The sequence below is a fragment of the Amphiprion ocellaris genome, chromosome 24 (genome assembly GCF_022539595.1).
Source record: "Amphiprion ocellaris isolate individual 3 ecotype Okinawa chromosome 24, ASM2253959v1, whole genome shotgun sequence".
Lineage (NCBI taxonomy): Eukaryota > Metazoa > Chordata > Actinopteri > Pomacentridae > Amphiprion > Amphiprion ocellaris.
The window spans coordinates 4,471,175-4,492,144 of NC_072789.1; the positions used below are offsets into that span (position 1 = coordinate 4,471,175).

Genomic DNA, 20,970 nt, shown 5'->3' on the forward strand with positions numbered 1-20,970 from the left:
AGTTGATAAATTAGCAGGAGACGTGTCTTCTGTTTGGGGTGGGTTTGCTGATATGTGAAATAACCATTTTCATTTTATATGTTGATTACACTTTTTTGTCTTATCTTTGACATTTTGTGTTTTGCTTTATTTGTTGTTTTGTGTGTCGTTTTGTGTTTCCTTTTTGTCTTACTTGTGTTTTATTGTGTATTTTTTTGGTGTTTTGTTCCTTGTTTGTAATTTTTTGTCTCGTTTGCGTCCATTTTTTTGTGGCTTTGTAATTTTTTTGTCTAATTTTTTTCTTTTTTGTTTTGTTTCATGTCGTTTGTCTCGTTTTTGTCATTTTGCGGCTCATTTTTGGAATATTTTGTCTTCTTGTTGTTTTTTGTCTTTTTTTGTCTGACTTGTTTGGCTCATGCTCTTGTTTCGTGTTTCCTTTTTGTCTCGCTTCTGTTTTTTGTCTTATTTTTTGGTTGTTTTGTTTCTCGCTTGTTATTTTTTGCCTCGTTTTTGTCATTTGTCCATTTTTTGTCACGATGTAACTTTTTGTCAAATCCTTTGTCTGTTTTGTTTCATTTGTCACAATTTTTTGCTATTTTGTGTCTTATTTTTGTAATATTTTCTATTGTGTCTGTTGTATGATTTTTGTCGTTTTGATCAGAAAGTAAAATACTATGTTGTTCAGTTCCACATACCTGACTAAAAGTTTGTGCCTTTTTGTAGACACTGTGATCTGTAATGTATAAATGATAAACTGAGGCATAATATTGCTGAAATTGAATGAATTTTTCTTAAGAAATCTCAAGTTGTTCATGATGTTGTTCATGATGTTTTGCAAAAATAGTTCCTTAAGTTCCTTAAGTTTTTGCACTAAAGTAAAGGGAAGTATTTAGAGTTGTGGTTATTTATAGGTTATTATGCTCTGATTTTACTGGTTCAGTCCACTTGAGATCAAACTGGGCTGAATGTGGCCCCTGAACTAAGATGAGTTTGACACCCCTGTAGAAGGACATTCAGGTATTTTTAGCATACTACATTTAGCATTTAGACAAACTAACTCACATTATTGATCCTTCATATCAATAAATGGAGACCAGAGTCAATGTTCATACTTAAAAACATCTTTAATTTACAACACAACCACTGAAATGGTAAAGAAACACATATTTACCCGACATTATTTATATGGTTAAATCCCTTCCATCATTCACAGATCACATGAGTCAGTCGTAGCACAGCGAGGCCACTTTAAATTTAAAACCTCAGTTAGCCCGCGACTGCGATTCGCTTTACGAATGCTTCACAATTCACAAAAGATTTACATTTTTCTGTTTCAGTGTGAGCTTGGTTCACTTCCTTCCCTCAATGATTCAAGTAAGGCAATAAAAACCAGTTCATTACCGTCAACCCGGGCCTTTTAAGTTCTCGGTGCCATTCAGGTCAGCATTATTATGCATTATGTTCAAGTCTTTGTCTCTATGCATGACAGGTCCAGACCTGCCGTGTTTAAAACAGCTTTAATCATCAACTCCCACCCCAGTCACTGACACAGTTTAAAGAGAAAAAAAAACAAAGGAAGGAAAAATGGATAACTTTCCATAAAAGCAGAGTCTACATTGTGTCCTGGAAAGTCTTTTTTTTTCTCCTCCAGTGATGTGAGGTTCTCCTCCGTGCTGACAAAAGTGGTCTTCAACTTCATCAAAGCGGTGCACTGCCTTTGATGTGCGGGAACAGATAAGAATACTGGTTATTAGCGAGCAAAAAGTACCAGCTGCAGGCCAGCAGGGCCGCTAACAGGTAAGTCTATCAGACGTGATGAGACGCTCTTCGGCTGTCCTGACCCACATTTTGGTAAGTGATTATTTTCCCACCATTTGCTCCACTACGGAGCAGCAGAATTGCAGTGACACTGAACAGGGTGTTCTGGCAGGCTGAATAATGCCGCGGCGGGTCTCTCTTTATGTTTTAATGTGGAAATTTTGGGTCGCAGAGCTACTTTAGAATTTCTGCAGGCATCTCCAAGTCGGGGGGGATCCAGGAAATTAGAGCTTCTTCTGCAGCGGGGTTTCACTTGCGGGTGCAGCCGGGGTAAGGAGGAGGCGGGGAGTAGTTTGCTGGTCGAGACTGGGTTGGGGTGTAGGGTGGGGGGTGCAGGGACGGAGGGTACATCTCGTAGTCGTAGGTGTACGGTGGTGGAGGACCTGAATTCAATAACAGAATAAAGTAAATTAACTCTGCAAAGTTGGTTGAAAACATGAATTTCTTGTGCAATAATTACAAATGTCACAATTCTTCCATGTTTAACCCTGGAAGACCCAAAGGTATAGAAAAAAAATGAGCAAGAAAATAAAACAAAATATATATATATATAAACCCAAAATTTGCAAAAAAAGTACATATATATATATATATATATATTTGTTTGTTTATTTTATTTATTTGCTCATTTTATGTCTATATTTGGGTTTTACAGGGTGAAACATGGAGGGAATGTGACATTTGTAATTATTGAAAAAATATAGAAAAAATTAGCAAAAAATAAAATGAAACTAAAAAAATAATGTATAAACCAAATGCAGAAGCAAAAAACATAAAACAAAAAAATTGCAAAAATTATATACATATATATACATATATATATATATACAGCGAATATAAGCAAAAAACAAAACACACATATATAAGATTTTTGCTATTTTTTTTCTATATTTGCTTTAATTTTGTCTTTATTTTTTTGCTTCTATATTGTGTGTGAAACAGAAAAGAATATTAAAAAAAAATAAAACTGACGTATTTCTGCAGCAGTGGCTTTTCCGGGGTTAATGAGGCCAACCTCAGTTCAGGCTACCTGGCCTGATTTTATATGGAGCTTGACAGAACAGTTGCACTCTCTAGTGGCTGAATTGAGAAATTGCAGTCTCTGGGGGGAAAAAGGGCCTGAGACCTGCACTGCATGAAGTCAAAAATGACAGTAAAAGTCTGTTTTGTTGACCAAGGAAACACACAATTCACATGAAAGAAAAGATTACTTAAGTTAAACCCTACTCCAAACTGAGGGGTGGCTTCACTAAAACCTATTATTATTATTTTAAACTGAAAAAAGCATGTAGAGTTGATCACATTTGTACCACTGAAGGAGGAAAATAACAGCACAACGGCAGCATCCAGTGTAAAGACGGGAAATAAGTCATATCAACGTCGCTACATGCAGCAGATAAACATTCATATTGCACCATGTCGAGCAGCATGTACAGGAAACATGATCAGAGATGCAGGGCAGCGTGAAAAGCGCTCGTCCAGCGTAGCATGAAGGCGATACACAAAGGAGAACGAGACATGATAAATAAATGATAAGCCCCAGAAAAAAACAAATAGCATTCCTGGGGCTGGGGAGACAATGTACCTGTGAGGAGGACGATGCAGAAAACACTGTCACCATTTTCTCCCCTTAAGCGGGAACAAAGTGTGACAGGCAGTAAAGAGCGACAGTGGACGAAGAACAAAAACAAAGCTGGTAAAAAAGCAGGAAAATGGGAGGCAGTTATGAGACTTTCAGAAAGCAGTTATGAGGATCGAATAGAGGTCACAGCGGAGTTTGAGCTTTTACATTCGGAAAATAATCCTCTTTGTGTTGAGGAATATTGCTCGAGGCCACGGTGGATCCTGTACCATATTATGTCTTTTCAGTTTCTTTGTGTTTGCTGTTTTCTATTCAGTTTGGGTCTCTTGAGGACAGGAGATGAGGTTTCACGGTGATACAATCTGTGCTGTTTGTGTCTAAATCATCACATGGACAATAATGAAGAAGCTGAAACCGCTTCCTGATAAAATATACTACGTGAAAAAGGTTACGGTTAATAATGGTGGGAAATAATGCAAGTTATGAATTGATGCTTTACTGCAGGGGTGTCAAACTCATTTTAGTTTAGGGATGTCCAACAATATCAGTTCGATTTTGGCATAAAAATGTAATATCGTTATTGGTTATTTTTGCCTATCATGAAAACCGATAAAATAATGCCTGGATTTATGTAATAGACTCATGGAGGGAGGGAAAGTGTGAACTGTTGTTTGAGACAATTAAAAAAATAAATATGACATGAATATGGCATTTTTTCTATAACTTAAGTTGAAGCAGTTTTCTTATTTTGCTCAGACAATATTTTCATTTGAAAGCCTTGTTGCGTTTGAGAATGCAACAATAAAATCAGTCATAATGTGTTAATTCCACGGCATGAGAAATGTGTGATATTACCTAAGATTAGTTAAATAGCCCACATATATCGGAATCGGTTGATATCGGAATTGGAAATTGAGAGTTGGACAATATCGGCAAAAAAGCCAATATCGGCCATCCCTAGTTAAAAGACATCTGTATGATGTGTGGCCTTCATTATTTCAGACCCGAGTAGTTCCAGGCGCATCGTGTGGTTTTGTGTACGTCCTTTACAGTTGTGCGTTTGTGCGTGTCGCCCCACCTGGGTAGCCCTGGGTCACAGTGTTGATGTAGGAGGTGCTGAAGACGCCGACCCGAGCGCCACGCCCGTTCTTCATGCACATGCACACACAGAGGAACAAGGCTGCCACCGCCCCCATCAAAAACACAACACCGAACACGATCCCAGAGATGGCAGTGCCCCTGAAAAACACACACAAACACACACACATTGTGAGGCAACCAGTTCAGTGTGAGAGGAGGCAGCTGTCTTCCTGCCACCAGTACTTCTAAGTTGCTGCCATGGAGATGATATGTGGCATCTGATGTAACTCGGTTGTGCGAATCGTGTTTGTGCGCGAGTCGTGCGACAGTAGCGACAGAACCTGTGTGTGTGTTTGTTCACTGCAGAGGAGTGTGTGATTTGGCGCCACTAAATAGAACAAGACTCATCGCTGACAGGTTTGTTACGTCTCCATTCGCAGCGTTAGTCAGTGTGTCAGATTCACTGCTTGGAGGAGCAGCAAATTCTGATGTTTCCCACTAAAAAAAATTACTACAAATATAAAATTATTGGAATAGTTACTTAAAAAAAACCCTTAATGGATGCAGAAGTCTGGGAGGGGGGTGAATGCGTTAAAGGCGTTGTGCTGAGTAATGGCAGAAACAGGTCAAGGGTCAGATCCTTTGAAGGGTCTTCTGCTTGTTAAGGAACAGCTGCTGTGTGAATTAGTTCTTTCTTATTTCAATCTGACTGATACACCTACAGGGTCAATATAATTGGGGGATTTTTTGTTCCATAGTTGACAGGTATCACAGTTGACATTTATGTCAATTTGGACAGTTATTTAGTTGACATTTTAGTGATATCCAGCCATTTTCTATTAAAAACTGAGACACAAAATGACAAAACGAGATGCAAAATGGGAATAAACGAGACAGGAAACAACAAGAAGACAGGAAACAACAAAAACGAGACGTGAAACAACAAAATTGAGACACAAAATGACAAAAACAAGCCAGAAAACGACAAAACCCGAGACACAAAATGACAAAAACGAGACAGAAAAATCACAAAAACGAGACACAAAATTACAAAAAAGGAACACAATCAAAACAATTTTTGAACAATCTCATTTTATTATTGTTTAGCTAATTAGAAGGTGGTTGTTATTAAATTCAGACATTTTAGTGAATAAATGTCAGTTTAGCATTGACAGAAGCCAAAAAAAGAAAAGGTTGTCGTGTTTGTGCGTTAACTTACGAGAGGACGTCTCCAACATAGGCGTAGTAGGAGCAGCAGAAAGGTGGCGATCCATCACAGCAGTACTCTATACATCCTTCACACTGGGCCTCACTTCCACCTAAAACACACACATCAACGCACTATTTAAGTGAGGATGAAGCCTGTGAGAAAGTCTCTTCAATAAATTAGTCAAGAAGCTAAACAGGGTTAAATGAATCTAGGTGTTAAAAAGTCACAGGGGTCCACTTATAATAGAAACTGTCCAGCTGGGTGGTGTTACCGTGGCAATGTTTTTACCCTTTCCTTTGATGGAGTAAAAATAAAAATTAAAAAAAACCTCCATAATGACACCTTTCATGAACTAACCTCAAAGCAGCACGACCTCCACCAGCGGCTGCTATTTATACCTTTAAAGACAGATTTAAAAGCATCAAGACAGCTGATTTATTAGGAGCTCAGAGAACCAGAGAACCCGTTTTAAAAATAAACCATCTATACCTGCAGGGCAACTCACTCAGGAACCAATAAAGCCAGCCAACCCTGCTAGCCTGCACAAGCATGAGATTTGTTCTTTTTATTAATATCAGCCAGAGAAAATTAAAAACCACTGGGAGATTTACTTAAGTCTTCATCTACAGCTGAGCTTTTCTTAATTCTTCTGTTTTGTTCAAAAACACAAAACTTCCAATGCTGCACCTGATTAAATGTCCGGTTTAGTCATCTGTTTTTAAAAATTCTGTTCAAAATGAAAAATGAAAAGAGCTTCCTGATCACACGCGCAATCTAAAACAAAGATTACATAGCAACCGTTACCAGGTAACGGCTTTGCTAGTTAAAGCTCGACATGCAAGATTTATTTTTCCACGTGACTGAAGGAGCAAATCCAGATGAATCAAACACTGTAGGACGCATACTGGATGAACATGAACCACAACCAGACACCAGAAATGCCTTCTTTTCCATTTTAATAACAATTCAGCCACGTGAGAGTGTCCTGGAAGGGACCTGGATGAAACTTGGTGACCTTAAGGAACCAAAATTTTGGATTTTGATTTGAGCAAAAATAATTTGCCGAATAAAAAGGTTGAAGCTATTTGATCAAAATCAAACTTCAAATAAAAATGAGCCGCTGATGCATCATTGAGATGAAGGAAAAAATAAGTTAAGGCTCCTGCTGCCTCGATAAAGATCATTAACGATCAAGAGATTGATCGAAAATCTAAACGGTGGCAGTAAAAATGGAAATCTGTGTCAAAATTTACTCTACACAAAACTTAATTGAGAAAATAACCCCAATTCCATCCACTCAAGTGAGAAGATCTGTTTTTTTTTTCCCCTTTATCTCCAGTGGCAGCAGAGTTATTATCTTTGGGTTCTAGATGATTAATCAGACAAACAACAACAACTGTAACCTGCAGGTGCCAAATTGTGTTGTGTCCAAGTCAAAACCATAATTAAAACTGTCATTTATCACCATTTTCTGGCATTTCTGAAAAGATTTAATTTATTCATCAGGAAAATAATTGTCAGTTGCCGGCGTAGAGGAGAAAAAATTTTGATCCAAATTTTCGAAGGGTTTCACTGTGAAAGGTTTCTTTGACTCGGGGTAGCTTTGGCTTCTGCAAATTGCATTTTATTCAATTAAGCTGCATTGAGTTTGATAATTATGGACGTTCATGAGGCAACTTTGTATTATGAGAAGTTTAGTTTCTGGTGTTTTTGGAGGTTGAATCAGGATTTCTCTGCCTCTGCTGTCTCTTAAAAGACCTCCAAGTCCTCTAACTTTATGCGGTAATAAATAGCTGGAGTGCTCCTTTAGCAGCAGCGTGGAGAGCTGATGTTAGAGCGTTCTCAGGAGCAAAGAGTGCTGAAATCAACACACGACAGATCGTGAGCCTCGACCATGCAGCATCTGAATTAATTCCCCTTTGAGTGGGAGATCATTAGAACTGGATGCAGCGGGACGTGTGTGCGTTTGCCTGGACATCAATTTAACACGAATTAAGAGCTTTGCCACTTGTGCGTCCACGCAACTCATGATCCGGCATGAGGATCTTACATTTAGCACGGCCGATAAGTGCTCCGGGCCGACGTGGCATTGGAAGGATCTATTACAGGCTTTTGTGTGTGTGATTAATGTGGTTTATTAGCCCTCCTCTCGCTCCCTCTCATTCACAAGCATTGTACACACAGCTGTTCCTCTCAGTGTGTACTCGTCCCACCTGCCGTCACGACACTTTTCATCTGGAAGGCTTCTTTTTGCTGCCATATTTGTGTGTGTTTCTGTGTGTGTGTTTTTGCGTACAGACAGGAAAGACTGGAGTGTTTCACAATCACTTCAAATGAAGAGCGCCGCAAAGAAAACAAGCAGCGAGTGCATGTGTGTGTTGGGATCTGGGTTCTCTCAGCAATCACTCAAATGATGTGCCTCGAGGCTTAAAAGCACATTTCCATGCGCGGCGTTCAGATACAGGTAGAAGCAGGGAAACTGGCTTTTTATTACTGCAAAAGGAGGCTTTTTGTAGTAAACTTAAATAAAAAGTAGGGATGCAGTGAAGAAAAATTTATGTTCTGCTGCTTTAAAATCTCCTCTTATTACTAGAAAGCATGTTTTTCTGCAATCAGAGCAACTTTTGTTTTGTGTTTTCTAGAAAATGGGATGCACCTTTTTAGTTTAACATAAAAAGCTGCCTATCTAATGCCAAAAGAGGTCCCAATGTGCATGCTAGAGGAGGATTTTTGCAATGAACTTGCAAAATAGTACAAAAAGTAGGGATGCAACACAAAAAACTGAATTATGTGCTGCGTTAAAATCAGATTTCATGACCAGAAAGCATGCTATTCTGCAATCAGAGCAACTTTTGATGAATGATTTCTGGTAAATGGGATGCACCTATTAAATTGACGATAAAAAACTGCCTATTTAATGTAGCGGAAGCTTTTTGCAAGAAATTTACATGTAAAAGTAGGGATGCAATGGAGAAAACTGAATGTTTTGCTGCTTTAGAATCACATTTTATGACTAGAAAAAATGTTTTTCTGCAATCAGAGCAACTTTTGGGATGCACTTTTTCAATTTAACAAAAAAAACTGCATATTTAGGCTTTTTGTAATAGACTTGCATATAAAAGTAAGGATGCAATGGAAAGAAATGGATATTTTGCTGCTTTGAAATCACATTTTTTGACTAGAATGCATGCTTTTCTGCAAACAAAAAAGGATGTATTTCAATGTCAATAGGAGGTCCCAGCATGTCAATTAGAGGAGGCTTTCTGCAATAAAGTTGCAAAATAGAACAAAAAGTAGGGATGCAACAGAAAAAAACAGAATGTTGTGCTGCTTTAAAATCTGATCTCATGACCAGAAAGCATGCTATTCTGCGATCAGAGCAACTTCTGGGACGCACCTATTTAATTTAACATAAAAAGCTCCTATTTAATGTTGAGGAGGCTTTTTGCAGTAAACTTATATATAAAAATAGGGATGCAACACAAAAAAATGAACGTTGTGCTGCTTTAAATCAGATTGTATTACGAGAAAGCATATTTTTCTGCAATCAGAGCAACTTTTGATGGACGCTTTCTTGAATCTGGGATGCACCTTTTTTTAAATGGAACATAAAAAGCTGTTATGTCATTAGGAGGTCCCAGTGTGCTGAGCTCTGTCTGGGTGGTCCTCTGAGGTCCTGGCTCCTGTCTCTCCACACGCTGGGAGACAATGGCACTATGTCCTTCACCCCCACCCACCCACCCAGCCAGGCTCAGTCCTCACCCCCTGCCCCCCTCCAGAAGCAGCAGCAGCACTGTACCACAGAGCAAAGTTTCCAGAAAAATACACCTAAAGTGGCGGTTTTCCCTGAAACATCACCATAATTTCACACATTTCCCACACAGACATGAAGACGCACCTCTCGGCCCAACTTAGAGGTAAATTATGGGCTTGATTGAAACAAACTCACCAGTGAATAAACACAGCAGCAGCGAGCTCCTCAGCCACTTCCATCTCACCGCCTGCGTCCTCCTCCTCCTCCTCCAGGGGTTTTCCATGATCTCCTCTGCGCCCACTTTCCAGGCTGCTTTTGATTCTTCTCAATCAGTGACAGAAGACAACAAAAAGCTTCCCCTTCTCGCTCCAGTCACCTTTTTGCCTCCTCCAGCAGCATTGTTTGATTCCTGCCTCCTCGCCGGTGCAAAGACTCGCTGTGACTTGTTGGAAAGTGGAGCTCCGTTTGTTCCTCCACGTGTGCGCGTCTCTTCCTGCGTCCTGTTCCCACACCTCCGGCTGATCTGAGCCTTTCATTCCCCTCCCATCCCCCGTTTGCTCAAATTACCCTGCAGAGTTTACACTGAGGAGAGAGAGCAGCGTGAAGGCAGCAGCAATGACAGATACAGCTTCTGGTGGACACTTTCAAAATAAGAGTGGAAATATAATAATAATAATAATAATAATAATAATAATAATAATAATAATAATAATAATAATAATAATAATAATAATAATAATAATAATAATAATAATAATAATAATAATAGTATAGTTTTGACCTGTTTGTTTGTTTTACAGTCATCATGTAAATTGATATGTTTCTTTGATGATATTAAAATATTTTATTTGTAATATTTGCCATTTTTCACTCTTTTTATACATAATTTGCCTTAAAAATAATAATTTTTCATTTTAAATAAATTAATGCTTTTTTCTGTGATTTTATGTCACCATTTGTCCATCCATCCATCCATTATCTATACACCGCTTAATCCTCACTAGGGTCGCGGGGGGTGCTGGAGCCTATCCCAGCTGACTCGGGCGAAGGCAGGGGACACCCTGGACAGGTCGCCAGTCTGTCGCAGGGCTACATATATAGACAAACAATCACTCTCACATTCACACCTACGGGCAATTTAGAGTAATCAATTAACCTCAGCATATTTTTGGACTGTGGGAGGAAGCCGGAGTACCCGGAGAGAACCCACGCATGCACAGGGAGAACATGCAAACTCCATGCAGAAAGATCCCGGGAAAGCCGGGACGCGAACCAGGGATCTTCTCGCTGCAAGGCGAAAGTGCTAACCACTACGCCACTGTGCAGCCCGTCACCATTTGTCATTTAAAATAAAAGCATGTATATCCATTTATATATATTATTTGTTTTTGTTGGATTGTATTAAAAATGTTGCATTACTCCCTTAACCTATACTGTAATTTATACACAATCACCCACTGGAAATAGTCACGTTTAAAAGCGTTTCAGGTTTTGGGGCTTTTATTTCGAGGCATTTCCTGTCGTTATGTCTGTCTGACTTGACAGCAGGAGAACAACCGCGAGTGCATTGGTTTCTACGTACGTGCATGCGTGCGCGTCCCCGTGCACGTCTCCTCTCCTTGAAATTCTCCTGCTTGCGTCACATCACGACCTGCATCAGATGAAAGAGTAACCAGAGTGACTTCACACCTGGATGGCAACAGATTTGTTACGGAGTTCTATTTCAGGCTCCATGAATTACACCAACTAGTGCCCTGATGGGTTTAGAAATCTGAACATATCAAGTCAAGGTGGAGGAAACCTAGTTATCATGACAAACCGCCTCAAACACACACACTCGATAAGATTAGTGTCTATTTAGTTTTGATGCAGCGAAAATCTTCTTATCTGAGTTAGTGCTAATTGAGGTCCTCAAGCAAGTCCATGCTACACTGTAAAACATCACTATGGAGGTCCGTCAAATCAACTCATGTTTTCCAGTTTACTCAATAAGTTTTGCTTATTACTCTGCCAAGGAGGCGGAGCCTTGGTGGAATTTATGTGACAATCGTAGTTGGTTTGTCTGTCTGTGGACAATATTACTAATAAACGGACTAAGGGATTTGGATGAAATTTTCAGGGAAGGTCAGAAATGACACAAGGACCAAGTGATTAGATTTTGACAGTGATGCAGCTTATAGTCTGGATCCATGGATTTGTTAAAGATTTCTGTATCATTGTGAGATAGCGGCACAGCGTCACTGTAACTATGACAAGTGAACACTACGTCAGCTGCCTGCTGATGATCACGATTGTGAGCCGACTACAAATCAGCAGCCAGCATGCTGTGAACTCACATTTAAAAGGTAGCAGCAGGAATACTTACATTTCTGAGCTGAATGAACTTAAAACAATTACAGTTGGAAGAGACATTTTCATGCATTCTTTAGAATATTATATCTTTAGTAAAGGCAACATTTGTGGGGAAATAATGTGGTGGATAGTTTCACAAAACTGATCATTTAAGATCGAAATTATATTCTGCAAAGGCTGGGAATATTCATTAAGCTAGAATTTTTAAATACATATGCATAAAGATGATTTAATTGAGGATTTTATCAGTAAATGATGAATATACAAGAAGGAATAAGGAATATTTTTGTTTTTAAAGTTATTTTTTTGGCCTTTTATGAGCTTTATTGGATAAGTGCAGTGAGAGAGAGACAGGAAATGGGAGAAGAGTCAGGAAAAGACATGCAGCAAAGGGCCGCGAGCGGGAATCGAACCCGGGCCAGCTGCGTCAGGGACCAGCCCTGTACATGGGTCGCCCGCTCAACGCATTGAGCTATACGAGCGGTCGGAACAAGGAATATTTTTGACTTAAAAGAGTGCCTAAGGCCTTCCATGAGCTTTTAGCCATGATGCATTTAGATTTTTTAAATATTAAAGCTTTCGCAGCTGGAAAACTGGATGAAGTTTGCGATAATTTAAACAAACTTTACGGGCAACCGAGGGTGACAAAAAGGATGAAGATAATTTAGTTCTCGGAAATGCCACCCACATTGAGAAGCGATGATTCACAATGCCTTCCAGATGTTTCTTTCAAGCCGTAATGATGTGATGTGGAGACATGCAAAAACAAGCAGGTAAAAAACTTCAGCGCGAATTTCCTGCACAGTTTTATGATTTTCTGTTAATCGGAACACCAGAAAGAATGAAAAAAAAAAGAAAACATCAGGTATACATGCTCACCGAAACCAGTTGTTTAGGCTTACAAGTCTGGTGACACATTACGCTATTACGCAGATTACAGAGATGGCCAATCTTCTCTCCTAACCATCTATAATTAGAGGGTAATGATTTCCTTTGTGCTGCCGTGGAGCCGACAGGGCGGGAGATCATCGTCCTCAGGGTCAAACACAACCTCCACATGGGCTCCAGCTTTCAGCGACACTCTTCTGTTCCAGCTAGAGTCCAGAAAGTTCAGGAGAAGCTTCTTGGAGTGAGGAGAATATATAAAACAAATCCACGAAAAAGAGGAGGAAGCTCAGCAAGGGTGCAATCAAATTTTATACGCACTTAAGCAAAGTATCATCACTGACGTCTCGGGGGTTATTTCAGGTTTATCAGTCTGTCAAGGAAAGACAGTGGATTCTACGCTGACTGAACCTCTACTGCAGCTCTACATCACAACGGACGCTTGTTTGGTGAATCTAAAATAGAGTCTCACTTTGATTAGAGCAATTTGAGAGCAGGAAATAAGGTTGCTCAGTAGTTGGGTACGCTCACTGTGACGTCAAGCGACAATTTCATATAAAAATGAAATGTACCGGATGTTGTATAGGAATAATAATGTCAGTGACTCAGTGGTGAACAAAGAAAAGGCTGTAGTGGAGTATTTTATATTTTTGTGCTGACTTTATACTGAAATATTCCTTATTTTCCAACATACACATGTTTGACATTGATTTGGGGGAAGAAACAGCTAAAACAGAGGAGTGATGTGTTGATTTTTAGAGGTAGAGCACATGCAACTAACTGTATGGAAGTATAAAACACTTTAGTTGGTTATGATATTAAATAATGACATAACAGCTTTTTATGATATTGATTTAAAAATCAAGGGCCTGTGAAACCTCAATAGAGGTCTAGTATGTAGCTCATTGCTGCCCTCTAACCAGGATTTGTTTGCCATGTTTAAAGGCTGTGAAACTGGGTGACAAGCTGAAATGCTGCCATCTAGTGGACAGAGACTGACCCTGACCCTAACCCTAGAATACGGTGTACTGCTGTAGATTGAACCACCCAGCAACCTAAATAGAAGTTTTAGTGCAGAACTTGTAGTGGAGTATTTCTATTGTGTGCTATTATCATTTTTACTTGTTTGTTTTTTGTCTTTACTTTTAGCGCCACCCTCTGCTTATTCAATGAGCCAACTCTTAATATTCTCATTTTAGAAGTGAATGGAAACATACAAACAGAATTTTGGTTATTTTTTTCACCAGTTTTCTGTAAATTTAGTACAAATTTGCAATGCATTTGGATGGAAATCTTTGGACGAATATTGTCATATTACATAAAGAAAAATGAATCAATAAAATGTTACAACCTGCAAAAATTACTGATTATATTAGGAAATTAATCAAACTTTTCCAAATTTAATACAGTATTATTTAACTATAGCAAGAAACATCTTGTGTTAGGACTGATTTGGTAAAAATGCAGAGACAACGTGAATTCCACAATTTAGGTTTTTAAGTTCTACTTTATCCTTGGGTTTAAATATGGCTAGAGGCTAATGGCACATCCAGAGCCATCTGTGGAGACTGTCCGTCGAAAGCTAATGCTAATGCTAAGCTATAATGTGATACATGTCACAATAATGTGAAGATATATCCTGTATTAACATTCTAACTTGATACAGAACTGTTTTTTCTTTTTGCTTCCATAGAAACCCAACTGCTGACTTTCAGTGATGAGTATATTTCCCACCTTCAAACAGAAACCACTCTGGAGACATTAGCTGCACAAGTCAATGTGATACTTTATTCATGAACCTAGGACCATATATATATATATATATATATATATATATATATATATATATATATATATATATATATATATATATATATATATATATATATATATATATATAAAGACACTGTATAAATACTCTATATATTCTACTTCCTTCTGTAATCTCAATGACAAATAAAAAAAACTATATTAAAAAAGCCACATGATTATATTTAACAGGCTGTACAAAAATAAATAAAGTTTGGATATTCTGTACAAAAGAAAAAAAACTGAAAAAAAAGAGCCTTCGCAGAAGGCAGGAGAGACTTACTTATGAAGTAGTAGCAGGAGACAAGTCCCTCTGTAGGTCTCCACACACACATTAGTACACACATGTACACTCACACACTCCTCTTTGGTCTTTGAACAGTTCCCTCATTGAAGGCTGCATAGACGAGGGCAAGATATGGCTAATATAAAGTACTGAGGCATTTAGAGAAACTGGTTGTTACAATGTGCCGCTGGCAAAAACAAAAGATGAAGTGCTTCAGGTTTGTGATAAATAAATGTGGACTGAAATTTTAACAAACGTTATGACTATCTGATTTTTCCATACCTGATGGGGTGAACAAGTAGACTATGAGCTATTCTCTTTCATTTGTTTCTTATATTCTTTAGATAACCTCCCCCACCCAAACCCTTATTTGTCTGTCCAGCCCAGCTTGGACAAACATCATATACACATTAAAAATTTAAACACACACAGTCTCACACTCACACATAAGCATGGCATTGGCATGGTAAGCAGCCTGCTCCTTTAGGGAAACTAGGAATGTCTTTTTCCCCTTAATGGGACACAAGATATGCCACTGCTGTGCTCTGAGGACACACAGGCAGCAAGCTCGGTCTTTGCTGCTGCTGTTCAACATTTGGCCCCAAAATGGCTGGAGGGAATGGGTAAATATTAGCAGTCACAATCATCGTGGACTCATTGGAAGCCATGAAAACCTGTAGCATTCTTGCTCTGGATGTAAACATTCATCGGCCCTTTTCTGGGAAAAGGGAGGCAGTTTTTATCTGATGTCTTTCTGAATGTTGGGAGGTTTGATGGTAGATGCAGTCCTTAGCAGGCACTCTGATTGCACAGTTCCAGCAGGGGTCGTGGCCGGTCTTTGGGGTCACAGCTGTCATGGGTTAGTGTGCGTCCGTCATGGCCGATGCAGCGCAGCTGACGTTTGCGGAAGCCTCGGCCGCAGGTCTTGGAGCACACTGACCATTCCCCGAGCAGCCAGGAGGGGCAGGACTGGGAGGCGCAGGACTGCGAGGCCAAGGGGCGAAGCTCCTCGGGGCAGTCTCTGGAGGGACGGCCCTGAGAGTCCAGACACACTACCTCTCTCTGCTGGGTGCCTCCTCCACAGGTCTGGGAACATGGACCCCACTCCCTCAGGGTCCACTCGGCTCCACCAACCTCTCGGATGGCATTGATAGATGGGCGGCGGCCTGCATTGTTGCCGGAGGCTGAAGCAGCGTTGTTGGGTCGAGGGGCGAAGTAGCTGTACTTAACTCGGGGCCTCGGGGCTTCTCCTACAGACAGCACCTGGATGGTGAGGGGCTCAGGGAGCGGGGCGAAGCTTCGGAGGCGCTCCAGGGTGGCAGATGAGCCGCTGTAACGCAACAGTGACCCTCTCAGGGCAATGTCAGTCTCCATGGTCATCAGCTTGTAGTCGCCGTTTAACAGATAGTTTCCATCCTGGCGACGCACTGCCAAGTAGCTGTTGTCATGACGACCGTTGCCTGGAGCACGTTGCTTGACGTCTACATGGGTGGCACCAGCGGGGATAGTTACAACATCTTGGTAACCAGGCCTGAAACAGACACCGATAGCCGTCAGACTCAGCTATAAAATATAACTTATGACATATCTGCAATGAAGAGGAAAAAAAGGCTGCTAGATGTTTACCTGGCACGCTCCAGAGATCCTGACACTTTCTTGCAGGTTGAACCATCTCCACCGCAAATATTGCACTTATCAAAGCGCCGGTTGGAGCCAATGACACGATCACATCCAGCCTTGACACACTGGCCTTGAACACAAACAGAAGTGGAATCTGGACTGCAGGGCGTCCCATCAGCCACCTGGGGTCAGCGAAGAAACACAAAACACAGACTTTATAGAAACAGTTTAACAACTGTTCAGTAAAAGTCTGGTGCCACAAGGTAAAAGCCTTTTGATCGAGACAGAAATTACTACTTCCTTATGTGATAAACTAAGGCATTCTAAACAGAGAAATTACACTTCTAGCAGCACTCACCTTAGATTTGAGAACAAAGAAGTATCCAGTCCCCTTGGCCCGGCACACCAGCTTGCAGCGGTCTTTGGGTGAAACTCCAGCATATTTGGGTACCCACTCGACGCCCTCGCCTGAACCCAGGGACACTTGAGCCGACATGTCGTTGTGGGCCAGACACTGTTCTTCACGGAATGACAGGCCTGAGAAAGAGACAGTGGGAGGTCAGATTGACTGCATGCCAGTTTTCACAGCAGCGTGCGAGGTACATCAAAACACGACTCTGAGCTAACAGAATTTTTCTTCTTACCGTTGGTGTCAGGGCAGGTTTCTGTATTGCAGGAGCGGTACTGGATCCTCTTGCCCTCACAGTATTTGCCTCCATTCTTAGGCAAAGGGTTATCACAGGCGCGGAAGGAATACTGAACTCCTCCTCCGCAGGTTCGGGAGCAGTCACCCCAGGGTCCCCAGACACCCCATCCACCGTTGACAGGAGTCTGAAAAGAACAGAGTTGTAAATAGAATTTAGAAACTGAGATTTTAATGTAGTGCATGAGCTCCTATTGGATGATGCAGTGTTTGCTAAGAGTGATTAGATTGGTTCTGGTTCCTACCTGATGTTTGGCAGCTTGACTCTTTGTGAGACACTGTCCAGCCAGGCAGAAGCTGTCATGTCCGCACGGCGTCCCATCAGCCCAGGGGAAGTTCTTGGTCTGGCACACCAGCAAACCGTTGGACGTGGTCACGGTGCACCACAGAGCTGTGCACATGGTGCTCAGGTCTGGGCAGTGCTGCGAGTCTTCGCCAAACGTCAGACGACACTGATGGTCGGCGTCGTAAACCGTCCCAGGCAGGGGCTGGGGGAGCGGCTGAGGCTTCACCGGCTTATCCAGGAGGCACTGACCGTGACCGTTATCCAGGAACGTGGTGACCATGAGGGCAGAGCAGGGAGACCACGGCTGCTGCTGGTCCAGGTTGGACAGGGTGGAGGCCATCATGTGGGAGCCCCAGTGGGCGCCGTTCACACCCGAACACAGCTGGGCGTCATCATGAGGCATGTTGAAGACGTGACCTGGAGGACAGTTATAAAAAAAAATGTTATTTTAGCTCCTGTAGACAAGTGAGACATGTGATTAAATAGATTTTAGACAACGGGAACCTGCCTTTTTTCTACTTACCGAGCTCATGTGCGACTGTAAATGATGCCTGCAGTCCATCATCTTCAATGATTGAGCAGCTTCTGTCAGGGTCACACACTGTGCCGACATCTGCCATCCCCAGAGTGTCACAAGAGTGAGCACCACATAGGTCCTGAGGAAGCAGACACAGCAAAATGAATAAACTCTCTCCAATTCTGGTCATTATCTGTGTTACCACGAAACTTGTCCATCAACTTACCGTCCTGGTGAAGAGCACGGCCGTGTCGTAGTGCTCCGGGTGGCGGTCACTAGGAGGGTTGTGCTGCCGTTGCCACTGGCAGAAGTTGCGGAGGGTCATGGCTGCGTTTGATGACACCTGAGGGCCTCGCTCCTCCTCGTACACCACGAGCAGCTTCACCACGGCCAGGCTGATGGAGTTGTGGATGCTGGGGTGCCGGTAGAGGCGGGAGGCCACTGCCATGATGGTTAACAGGTAAGGTTTGAGCCCTGCGCCGTGGAACTCAGCCATGGACTGGTCGGCCACCAGCATGATCTCCATGTAGCGAGGGGTGGAAACAAAACGCCTGGTCCTGTGGTGGGCTGAGGGGAGACAGAAGTTTAACCACACTGGATTCACAGGTCAAGACAGCTGATAACAAGCCTGAAAGTGCTCTTTAACGCTTTGTGTATTTTGATAAAACGTATGCAGTTTATTGGAAACTCAAACTGTGCAGCAGTGTTCTAAACAGCAGCTACAAAGGCTCCTTTTTATTTTTTTTAGAGGGACAGAGTCTCCACAGAGAGCTCCGGATGTGCCTGGAGGAGCCTGGCTGCCGTGACTCAGCGTCACACCACCAGCGGCTCCTCCTCCTCGGGGTCCACATTCCTAAAAGGACCTTCTCTGGTAGAAATTTATGCGAGTGAGAAAGAGCGAAAGGAGAAAATCCTTTCTGGGGGAAAAATGTCTGCCGGCGCGAGTTGTACCAGGAGACGAGTTTACTGCCGAGCTCTGGCTGGCCCCTCCACCCCCCCTCCCATCCCCTCCCCTCTCCCCGTCACCCCGCCTCCTCTTTCCTCTTAAAGAAGCTTTCCCTCCCCTCCTCTCCTCTCCTCCCTCCCTCTTCCTCCTTGGTAGTGAGCTGACAGCGCTGTCAAAAGGTAGCCGAGTCCATTACGCATGCCGTGCGCTTCTGGCACGCCAACACTTCCAGCTGACAGCAGTTTGGTCTGGATATTAAATGTTTGCTTATTTCTTTGTGCAAAGCTTCACATAAGATTAATCTCTTTCATGAGATTTTATAGGGTAAATAAATCAGTGTTTCTCTGACCACTTTTGGAGAATCTCAGCCCTCTGCTTTTGCTAAAAATGAGTGTGTGTGTGAAATGCGCACAGTCTTACCTGTCTGGTCTGCGTTAGGGGCTCTTTGACGAGCTTCTTTTTCCAGATTCGTTGGCACTCTCTCCTCGTCCTCGTTGACCCCACACTTGGAGCTGCCCTCCTCAGCCAAAGCTGCCCGGCTTCTCCGGCGAACCGTGTGGACATCCTCCTCACTGCCCAGGAAGTCGCTGGAGTTCAGGGGCTGGATGAAGTACTCTTCACCCCGAAAGTAAAATCCGCCCCTGAGTCCGTGGCACAGGTTGAGCGCAGCGGCGGAGTGCTCCTCTCCGTTCACCGTGCCCGAGAAGAAGCAGCCTGGCTCGGCTCCGCTCTTTGGTTCCGGTGTCGGGTCGGACTCGGGAGTCCCCACGATGTGGAAGACAAAACCCGGCGCCAAGAAGGTCTGGTCAGGCTCGAGCTGCAAAACCAGCTGCTTGCCAAATACGTCCAACCGGTACACTCTCATCTCCGCCTCCTTCTCCTTCTCCTCTGCGGTGGGAGTCCGCCAGGGTTCGGTTTCGCTCTCTGACTGGGCCGCCGGGTCTAGTCTGACCGGCACAACGGTGCTCTCCTCCCAGGAGCTGTGCGCTGCGCTGACGCACAGGGCGGTAATTAAACCAATGGAAACGCGTAAAAACCACATCATATAACTGAAATCCGACAAGAGGAAAAATTAAATTGAGAATAAAGTCTCTATAATGAAGCAATTAAATCCTTTAAAAGGTTTCCACTATGAGCTACAAATCAAAAGTCTTTGAACTTCCACGAAACTGTCCCCAAAATTACGCATATGAATCTAAAAAGGGATCAAATCCAGTGCAAAACTCATTTAAAAGTTATGTGCAGGTCGGACTTGTTGCAAAGAAGTCCTTTCATTAAATGAAAAGAAAAGCTGGAAATCAGCAGTAAATTCCAACAGGTCTCTCTGTCTTTCTCCAAAACTCTGATGTCTCAGTTTCTCGCTCTTGCTTTAAGTTCGGGGGCAGTTTCTTTGCTCTGCTGTCCCGTCTAGTCTGTTCTCTGCTCTTGCCTTGCAGTTAGAACAGAGCAGGTCCCTCCTATATATCCCCCTGCCCCGGGACCACCCCTTTCCTGAGGGTCCTTTGATCTGAGAGGGGCCAAATCCCGTGCGCAACGAAAACGCACCAGCGACCTGGAGCGGTGCCATAATATCAATCATTTTTCTTCTTCAGTCTGTGCTTTTGCCTGTCACATGTTAGAGACACAATTCCAACTCACTGCCCCTCATAGCATGACTGAATATATTATATTAGTGTTTATCACACAGTCTTGTGGATAATTTTACGCACATATGAAGTGAGTGGTTAAAACACAAACCAATTTTTTTTACAGTTTCTTACTTGTAGAGCTGCGTAAGGTTTACTAAACTTCAGTCTCTGGCTGATGTGGAGCAGTGTTGTAGTGTCGGGGATGGTAACTATATTTTGCTGGCCGGGGCTCCAGGAGCCGTACACACCTCCTCTGTGCCAAGCCGGCTGTGGTGCTCCGTGGCCGGGTTCCGCAGCTCCGCTCCCAGGGGAGAGGGAGCAGAGAGGGGCCGCTGAGGTCTTAAGGTGGAAAGGTTCCTCCGCTGAGCTGCGTCTGCGCTCCAGCCGCGGCAATCAGAGCCCCTGTCCTCCGACTGCTTCCCCCGCCCGCACCCACTGCTGCTCCTCTGCAAGAGACAGGAAGAGTTTACGCTGCAGTTTCATTAAAAGTCACTGGCAAAGCAGAGATACTATTA

At 42.4% G+C, this 20,970-nt stretch overlaps 2 protein-coding genes across 2 annotated transcripts; both read right to left on the bottom strand.

Moving 5' to 3' along the window:
- Positions 1-1,084: 1,084 nt before the first annotated feature.
- On the bottom strand, positions 1,085-9,966 carry cyyr1 (cysteine/tyrosine-rich 1). The gene is made up of 4 exons (XM_023280566.3): positions 9,619-9,966; positions 5,679-5,778; positions 4,458-4,618; positions 1,085-2,180 (listed from the first exon to the last, which is right to left on the bottom strand). The coding sequence occupies exons 1-4, from the start codon at positions 9,704-9,706 to the stop codon at positions 2,047-2,049; spliced, it is 483 nt and encodes a 160-aa protein (XP_023136334.1). The 5' UTR covers positions 9,707-9,966; the 3' UTR covers positions 1,085-2,046.
- Positions 9,967-14,551: 4,585 nt separating this feature from the next.
- Positions 14,552-20,257, bottom strand: adamts1 (ADAM metallopeptidase with thrombospondin type 1 motif, 1). Its single transcript, XM_023280568.3, has 8 exons — positions 19,248-20,257; positions 18,108-18,448; positions 17,888-18,020; positions 17,324-17,781; positions 17,020-17,206; positions 16,734-16,912; positions 16,382-16,557; positions 14,552-16,286 (listed from the first exon to the last, which is right to left on the bottom strand). The coding sequence occupies exons 1-8, from the start codon at positions 19,870-19,872 to the stop codon at positions 15,545-15,547; spliced, it is 2,841 nt and encodes a 946-aa protein (XP_023136336.1). The 5' UTR covers positions 19,873-20,257; the 3' UTR covers positions 14,552-15,544.
- Positions 20,258-20,970: the final 713 nt, after the last annotated feature.